The sequence below is a fragment of the Pagrus pagrus genome (assembly GCF_965226575.1).
Source record: "Pagrus pagrus genome assembly, chromosome: 20".
Taxonomy (NCBI): Eukaryota; Metazoa; Chordata; class Actinopteri; order Spariformes; family Sparidae; genus Pagrus; species Pagrus pagrus.
In genome coordinates this window covers 26,284,052-26,293,655 of record NC_140207.1, presented here as the reverse complement: position 1 = coordinate 26,293,655, position 9,604 = coordinate 26,284,052, and the positions used below count along the sequence as shown (strand labels likewise).

Here is a 9,604-nt window from a genome sequence, read left to right as displayed (position 1 = left end):
ATGGATTCTGTCACTCACATGAACTGGATAAAATGCCTGTGTGTTGCATTTACAATCATTATGTGAGTTAGCATTTGTATGTAATTATAACTATTCACCTGAACTGTAACCTTAGTATTTCTCTTTTTCTCTTTGTAAATAATCTTTTGTGAATAATTTTTTTTCCAAAGCCCCAATGCTGGTTACCAATAACAGCATGATTATTTATCATCCATTTTAACTTGAACATCATTATTTACCACCATTGACAGAAAAATGGAAACTTGTTTTAGTGTACAAATTGATCGTGCTCTGTAAAATATTTATTACTTATTCAACATTTCATCACATTATACAATTATCCGCAACCATTTGAAGTATAAAACAGCTTAAAAGAGCATCACATATATGTTAATGTCAACTAAACATAATAAATTAAGCATCAGATACAAAAATAATATATTCTAGGTCATGATTTCCCATAAATTGTTGCTTAAACCAGGCTCCCAAAAAAATTCATCATCATCAAGTTAGAAAGTACACAGAAAAATGCAATAAATAAAATCAGTTGGTAGTGTTTATCTACAGTCATCAGAGGTACCACTCACCAAATAAAAGACCAGGAAATGAATATTACAGCTTCAGCACTAGTGTGTACAGTAGGTGCATTCAAACAGTGTTTTCCGAAAGTCTCTTCCGCAGCATGAAATGATAAAGAAAGAACAAATATGTCTAACATATTCAGAGGGAGTTTCACAGAAACTTAAGGAAGGATCAATTCCAGTGTTGGACAGTGGAATGTTTAACTAGATCTGCCCTCCTGCTCTCCTAACAGGCCACAGTTCAGTTCTGTTGTACTGCATGTTCCCACAGTGGTGTGTATGTGTGTGAGTGAGAGAGACAGAGAGGGAGAGAGAGAGAGAGAGTAATTAAAGACACACTCTATACATCCCGGAGCGGCAGTCCCTCTTTACCACTTTTCAGAGCTTTCCTCCTGCGCCTGCAGCAGATCACTGTGACAGCGATGATGAGGCCGACCAGCAGCAGGATGAACAAGATGGCAGCAGCAATCACACCCACTGAATACTCTGTGGAAGACAAGAAGACATTACATTAAAAGACTTAATTGATTACTGCTGGGTCATTTTTTTCAGTTTCAATTATATCCCACAACACAAAAGTCTTGCACAGAAGAACACCATTCTGAAGATTTGACCACAGAGGAGGTAAATATAAAAAGTTTGTCATGTCGGTGGTGGTAAAGGAAAGGTGATTAAGTGATAAAGAAAAAAGGCTGGCATTGTTATATATTTCTCTTGTTGTCTGCAAACCTCATGAAAAGACCAAAACCAGCACGTGTCAGTTTGTCTCTAAATATTTCAACTTTTTTATTATCTTCCCATTCTAAATTTGGCATACTCTATGTAACAAAGATGTTTTTAACACTGAGAGTGGATCCAACAAATAGAAAATCGGTATTCATAGTAAATTAGTAAATGCATTTAAGAGTCTTGCACACACCCACATTCACACACACACACACACACACACACACACACACACACACCTCACTCAGAATTGTTGTGTTGCTGAGTTTCATTTCTCACACTCCAAACAAAGAGACATGAGTCCCAGCTTCATGGGGGGAGGGGTGTGTGAGCTTAATGTGCAGTCATTGTGTCTTTTCTTCTACTGAATCAATGATGACCATCCAGGACGCACTAACAGGAAAATGAGAAATATATAATTTCTTATTGCTTCCACAAGAGGATGCTGTTGCATTTCTAAAACTTAGTCCAAATGCCAACAAAATTTGACATAACAAATACAAGAACTCAAGGAAGCCTATGTAATTTTCTTCCATTAGTACAACTAATTTTCAACAGCCTGCATAGGTTTTTTTTTTTTTTTTTCATTTTCATAGGTGTGGTACTTAGATGTACCATAGCTTTAATATTAAAAGCGAACAGTAAAAACAAAACAACCAAAACCTGAGCAGCAGCAGGGGGGTAGCGTTAACCAACACAACACTAGATGTAATATATTATTAGTTTATATCTATACAGCAGAAGATTATGCACAATTTCCTTTCTGACACTTGGTTAACGTTGTGAAAGTGTCTATTTTAACTAGAGATGTTCCGATACCATTTTTTCCCTCCCGATATTGATTCCGATACTTATGCTGTGGGTATCGGCCGATACGAGTACCGATACCAATACCAGTGTGTTATAAAAAATGATATATATCATACTACGCCTGCATGACTGTGATATGATTATCATTGTGGTAAGGCCTGGCTCAGGTTAAACCCTTTGTAAAACATGAATGAATACAGCAAATGAAAGCCATTTATTTTTAAAAAGAATAGTATAAAGCCGAATTCAGCACAGAGCAGACAGGAAGTCAGACACGAAATAATAACATGACATCCGGTTAATTTTCAAAATAAAACACTCCGTGTTGATACAAGCACAAAAACCTCAAATAAGAGACAAATACGCGCTCTTCTTCTAATCCTTCAGTCGGGAACACTTTGTGTTACATACATATATATATATATATATATACATATAACTGCGGTCGTGTGTGATTACGTAATCAATCCGGGAATTCCTCGGTTTCGTAACTCCAGCTGATCGGTGGAGCTGCGCTGTGGTGGACTCAAAACACAGCTGGTGGGGGTTGCCGGACGAGGACGACGGAGCCAAACCGCACCGGAGCCGTAACGCAGCGGACACGTATCCGGTAGAATCTCGGAGCTAACGAAGCTAGGCTAATAAATTACGTGGTATCGGATCGGTGCCTGGACTCCAGTACTCGCCGATACCGATTTGGCAGTATCGGAGGCATTTCCGATACTGGCATCGGAATCGGAACAACTCTAATTTTAACCCAAACCCTCTTAATTTTTATATATTTTTGTTTCCTAAACCTAACTGAACTGCATCAGAAAATTAAAGTGAACTAAAAATAATAATGAATAATATGTTCCATGCAGGATTCAAAACCTGGTCTCCTGAGTGAGAATCCCATTTTTAACCTATTCAGAAACGATGGCCCTAGAGCAACATTAATTATGACAACACCAAGGTAAACCAAAAAATGTAGACTCAACATTATACACAAAATGTAATAATAGAACAAAAACTACTATAGAAGACTAAATGATGGGTTTTCATACAGATGCATAATTTGTAGTTTAAAAAACTGTACAAATGCAATGTAATGGTGTCCCTTTGTGAAATGTCTTCTGTTGAAAGAAGATAGCTAAATAGTCAGCTGAATACTTCTATGCTCTGTGCCTTCACATATGACTATGTGGAGTGTTGGACATGTTGCCCAAAAACATGAAGAAGAGACACTCCAGGCTAGGTACTTTGAACTTGACTGCAGTTTTTTGGCTATGCCCTCGTGCTTTGATTGCATCTTACAATACTAATCAGGAATAAAACAGTATGCGGCAAAAAAAAAGAATAACCTTTCTTTCAGCCATTTACACAACTTGCATTTTAACTCAATTTAGATGCACAATGACAGTAACAGCAAAATAGTCTTAATAAAATATTTTTGGCTCGGCTTCTAAACCAGGTTTGTTCATTATTAAAACGGCTGCAAAAATATGCATAAATGTGTAAATACATATGTATGTGTAAATGTGAATCAATTTTTCACAGGGGCAGATAGACACTTGTTTCTAATAATAAATTATAATAAATAAGTTTTTGCAAATAAGCACATAAATTCTGACTTGGTGGGTAACTAAGGTTCCCGTAATCTACAAAAAAGTTAGTTAACACCACCAATCCATCGGAGTTGGAGCCGATAAACATCTGTGACAACTGCAGAGTCATTTGATAGAGCAGTGAATGCCAAGTGTAACCATTCACATTGAGGACAAAAGCCAGATGTCAGTGGGTTTTTTGACCAGTGTGAAAGGGGTATAGGAATCGGGACACCTCACCTTCAAAGATGGACTTGCTGTCGTCGTTGGAGCACTGGGTCTGGCTCAACTCTCCCAACTGCTTGTTGATGCTGCGGCTGGGGATGTAGGCCTGAACGTTGAAACAATAGCTCTCACCTCGGTCCAGATCAGACAGCTCGATCACATTGCTCTTAGAGTTGTACACTTTCTGAAGAGAACACAGAAGGAAAACATTTAGTACATGCTGTCTTATTCATGTTTGTTTGACACTGATGTGGTGATGTCTGCTGGCTCCCACCTTGCCGGTACTCGTATTTTTCCGATAGGTGACTTTATACTGAAGCTGTTCAGAGAAGATATCCCGGATGTTCAGCTGGCGGCCACCTTTAAACAGGGCAGTGAGTGGGTCAGTCACATACAGGGTGGTCTTCTTTTTGTCTTCACTGACCTCTATCTTGAAGTCAGGTTTACCTACATCAGCTGTGGAGGAGGGGAGACAGAGGGAGACAATAATTAATCTGTGCATATAAAGTACTGTTCAGAGACCAGTCTGATGATGTTTAATGTCAAAAACCTAAACAGGCCTCTCTACACCTTTGACTTGCTTAAAATGTAAGTTTAGTTTATTGTAACTTGGTTCTTATTTTCTCAGTGTTGTCTATTATTTCTATTATCACATTGTATCGTACATTTTGAACATGACAACATTACTACAATAAAGTCAGGCAGGCCAAAAAACACAGCAGTCAGAAGTTCTGAAAGGTTGGAAACTAACCTAAAATGTCACCAGATACACTTAAATTTGTCAATATGTTGATCAACAGAAATTAATCGGCACCTTGCTTGACATATCTTGCTGAGAAACTAAGCAGACCTTTCCTGTTTTTTGTTTTAGTGGCAGGTCTTCCTGCGTGGGCATGTTAATACATGACTGCATGCATGTTCATGGATGTGAGTCCTTCTTTGTCCCCCCAGTGTTTTGTTTTTTTTAAATGCTGGCCTAGTAAGAAACCTTCTCATATTAAAGCCAAGTAGTACACTAAATTCAGAATCTTGATTCTAGATCTGCAACAATAAATTGATTAGCTGTCAACTATTAAATCATTCCCCAACTATTTTGATAATCAATTAATCAGTTTGAGGAGGTTTTAAATGTTTTTTGGGGTATAGAATTTACCTCTGTATTAGGAAATTTATATGTACGAAGTACTGATTTAGTTAAATTAAAAACTCATTAATTTCCTGTTATAATTTATAGTTGTAACAGAATTCCACGGTACACATGGACTCTTCATGGCACACCAGTGTGCTGCAGCACACCATTCGGGAACCACTGCTTCAGAGAGATAAATTGTACCAGCGTACTTTGATGTGAAAAGGCGTACGTAAGTTGGCAGGTCTCTTTTAGTGATGTCACCCCTTGCTCAGCAATGAATTTTAAGTTATAAATAATTGAGATGAAAACTATGAAAATAAGACCTAAGGTGTTGGAAATTGGAGAAAGAAAAACCTTGTTCAAACTGAGGTGTAACACTTTAATGGCTCGTGTGTGTGTGTGTGTGTGTGTGTGTGTGTGTGTGTGCGTGTGTGTGTGTGTGTTTGTGCCAATTAAATGTGTGTATCAGCTCTTTTCCACTGCTGATCTGCTTGAACATGCCTCTGAACAATCTGTATAATATTTAAACTGTGCTGCACATGAAATGTGAAATGTTACTTCCACCACGTCATGTTGATAAAAGAAAAAAATCATAGTAGCAGAAGAACCTACTCTCTTTGTAAGGGCAGAATCTTGGTGAGCTGGTGTAGGGGAACTCAGTGAGGTCAGAGGTGACTCCTAGAGGAGGTTGAGAAAAGACGTCGGCCGTGTAATAGGCAGTCAGCTCAGTCAGAGAGCTGGACAGATCACACACGGTCCTTGAAGACTGGATACAGTGAGGGTTCCTCTTTGTGTTCCCACCAACCCTGCAACAGTTTGACAGGAACATTCTTCATTACTCATAGACATGACTGATGAATGCAGATAACCAAAAGAATGAGCACAGACAAAAGAAAATGAATTACAGAACAAAATTATGTCATTGTAAGTCTTAACAAGAAGATTTTAAAAGCTAGTGATGACTGTAAGCAAAAATGTATTACAACAGAATACAGGACAGAGCACTGGTCCACTTTTCCTTACAAGGCCATGTTGCACAAAGTGCCACCTTATTTGTGTTCTCTACTGACTCTACCTTTGCTCGTGCAGATAAATTATGTATGTAACTCCTCACACCTGCACTGTCTTTGTTGACAGTGTTTTTGTTGTTTTCATCTTGTTGTGAGCAACAAATACACCTTAAACTTGATTATTTGAAAATGGAAGATTATAAAAATAAGATTAAAGACTATTTGACCTCTGAATGCAACAGTGTTGTATAAAGAACCCCAAAAAGGTAACTAGGAACCAAAGTAGCTATTTAATTAATGTGTCGAGTAAAAAGCACAATATAAGTACCAGAAATGGAAATACTCAAGTAAAGTGCAAGTACCTCAAAATTGGACTTAAGTAGCCTACAGTACCTAGTTACATTCCATCACTGAAATGCATATTTCCTGGTACTGAACACTGATAAATTCATTGCCATTCATTGTTGAATTCATTGCCATTCATTGTTGAATGCTATATGTTGCTTGTTTCTTTTATGTAAAGAAAATCTGCTGCTGTCTTGGCCAGGACTCCCTTGCAAAGGAGTTTGAATTTCAATGGGAATATTACAAGTAAAATATCAGTTATTATTAAATCAAATTTTTTAAATTAAATAGAGTACACCTTTGCAAAAAAAAAAGTTATGTTCTTGCCTCTTTGGTTCTTTTGTAATTGAATCAGTAAGGTCTTTAAGATCTCTGGCCTCAGCTCAACATTCCAGTAAAAGCTTTTATTGGATCAGCAATGGATTCTTATCAAGCTCTTCTGCCATTAATCTTTTCTTCGAGGTTGAACAGCAAGCATGATAGAGGGGAGTGTGCTTCAGTGGACACACCTACATTTGTCTGTGAGAGGAATGAATAAGCTGGGAATTCAATGCAATTTCTTGAGAAGCTTAACAGGTGAAGGTTTGGATGCAGGTACTTACTGAGAGAACTCCACTGTGTAGGAGTAGTCAGCTGATGGTTTGGGCTCCCACGTCAAAATAGTTTTAAAGTTGGTGGATTTCCAAGTGACATTCTGTGCTCGGGGATAAGAGCCTGCAAAATGAAAGAATGCGTAAAATACTAGTCTAACACCTTTCAAAACCTCTGTTTAGGTGTTCAGGTCAAATGATATAAATATTTTATAGTTAGAATGACAAATCAATGGAGACCAGTCATAATGACAGAAAACAATGCACCAAAGGTATTTTGGATACGGTTATATACTGAATTATATATAGTCGGTGAGGCATGAGCTGTAGGCTACTTTTCGAAAAAACACTAAACTACAGTTTATATGTAATTAAACCTTCATAAGTGTGGTCCAGCACAAACCTATAGGATCATGCCAAGGCTTTACAATAACCATCATTAACACATGTAACAATGTATTGTTCATCAAGCTTGTCTTAATAGTTATTTCACTGTTAACAAAGAATGAAATGCTTTAAACCAATTTTTAAGCAGTTGTTTATGTATATGTGTTAAGTGTCAACTGATGCTTATAAACCTTTACAATATCTTAAGGTGCAATATGTAAGAATTTAAGTTAAAAACATAAAAAGAAATTGTCAATAGAACTTGAACAGCAATATGATGTGATGACATCTGTGTACTGTTTGCAGGGTTATCAACTCAAGCTAGCATGCTAACCAGCTAGCCCAACAGGTGGCGAATTCTTACATACTTTAATAAATGGTTTATAAAGCATTTTGTTGTTTGTTTACACTGAAATAACTATTTATAGGCCTACTATTAACTATAAAATGTGACATTTATTAATGATGATTGTTATAAAGTGTTACCAATCACACTTTGGACTCATCGTGTAGGTCTACTGCTGAACCAGAATTAACAAAACACAACTGTCAAGACTCAGTACTCCATCAGGCTCAGGAGGTGAGATTATGTTAATGAAGTGCTGAGTGAAACCTGTTGCTCTCATCGGTCTTCATAAAAGATACTTGCTCACATATTTTGTGGACTGCCTGTTCAGTTAATGACACAAACACTTTTTTTAATTACAAGTAGTGGTGCCATCTAAAGAGGCCAGGTCTAGTTTCCAAGATTCCCTGCACAGAGGACTTATGCTGCCAAGACTGTCAAATACGTCTGAATCACTGGGGACACTCATGGCACATTCTGGTGCAAGTTTTGTACATCTTGACATTTTCCAAGCTGGAAAATGTCCAGTTTGATAATCAGAATGGATAACAAACCAAGGCCTAGACAGTTGACTCACTTTTCTAGATGCAGAGGTGGTAGAAAACACACTAATGCGTAAGTTATTTGATACTGTTAAAGATATTACAAGAGGCCTGGACACTAATCTGGCATGAATAGGCGTACAACTACTTTTACAGTGTAGCTAAATAGAAGCTTAAAAGCACGTCGAGTTGTGTTCAAATAAATCTATTTAAAACTTGACCTAGCAGAGCGTTTGGTGTCTGCTAATTGTCTGCTACCTCTTACCACGTGCAGTTTCTCTAAATAACCATTAAAGTTCTATAAAGTCATCCATAAAAAACAATCAGAGTAAAATGGTTCCGTCTTTAAGGCTCACTGTTCACTGTGACTTACCGCCCTGCCAACCTACACACACTTTACTGGCCAGCACCTGTTCACTAGAATACAATTTGAGATTTCTTTCTCTTATTTCCTTTGCTACAAATGACTTCTTCATATAAAATTACACCTCTTTATGGTTTATGATGTTTCCCTCTTTTCTATAGCCTGACGCATGTTTTGCAGGCCGACTGGCTTTATATTTTACACGCTCTACTTTTCGATATATATATATATATATATATATATATATATATATATATATATATATATATTTCCTTCGTAATGTGAATAAACACATTAATAATAAATTAATAAATGATTTAAAACTCCTGACTAAGGTTGTATGGACATGGGACGCTAACAGGACGAGTACGCGAGCTGCTGGGACTCACCTGAGACGGAATGTGCGGAGAGACAGAGGACGATAAAGAGAGCTGCTGGTAGTCTGACAGTCTGCATGTCGGGTTCAAGTCCTTTCAGCTAATGTAGTCCAGAGAAAGAGTCGGATCCAACAGATGTACAGCAGAAATAATGTTACCGGATCACCGTGTGGACGCTATGAATCCTTTCTTCTCGCTTTCGATTGACTTCAAACCACTGGTTATAACAAAGTCTCCGCGCGAGGCCTGGCCATATAAGGAGCGTCCGGCTGTGGCGTCACCAGAATGGGGACTACAGTACGTGCCTGTCATGCTGAGGTCATTTCACCGGATACAGTGCGGTGTTCTCCTGGATTTCAACCACACTCAAAACCGAAACACATGGCATACCCGTGATGTTTTACTGCAGGATCAGACTTTCTAATAAACTGTCCAACTGTACGTTTGATTATTAGGTACTACAATTAGCACATTGCATACTCCTGTGTAAAGATTTCATATTTTAAGCATTACCTGACGTGGGTTGGGAACCATGAAGGATACTTGCAGCCCACGTTTGGAATCTGTTATTATAAAAACAGGT

At 37.8% G+C, this 9,604-nt stretch overlaps 1 protein-coding gene across 1 annotated transcript; it reads right to left on the bottom strand.

Annotated features, from left to right (window-relative positions):
* Positions 1–280: 280 nt before the first annotated feature.
* On the bottom strand, positions 281–9,247 carry f3a (coagulation factor III, tissue factor a). The gene is made up of 6 exons (XM_084340531.1): positions 9,034–9,247; positions 7,018–7,129; positions 5,673–5,866; positions 4,203–4,384; positions 3,944–4,112; positions 281–1,067 (listed from the first exon to the last, which is right to left on the bottom strand). Exons 1-6 carry the CDS (start codon positions 9,098–9,100, stop codon positions 922–924), a joined length of 870 nt encoding a protein of 289 aa, XP_084196657.1. The 5' UTR covers positions 9,101–9,247; the 3' UTR covers positions 281–921.
* Positions 9,248–9,604: the final 357 nt, after the last annotated feature.

Bases quoted from the DNA above. Each gene is read 5' to 3' on its own strand.
- f3a (XM_084340531.1), bottom strand. From the start codon at position 9,100: ATGCAGACTGTCAGACTACCAGCAGCTCTCTTTATCGTCCTCTGTCTC. The intron at 4,113-4,202 runs GTGGGAGCCAGC...TGTTCTCTTCAG, and splicing joins AAAATACGAGTACCGGCAAG to AAAGTGTACAACTCTAAGAG. The intron at 1,068-3,943 runs GTGAGGTGTCCC...TGTCTTCCACAG, and splicing joins CAGCAAGTCCATCTTTGAAG to AGTATTCAGTGGGTGTGATT.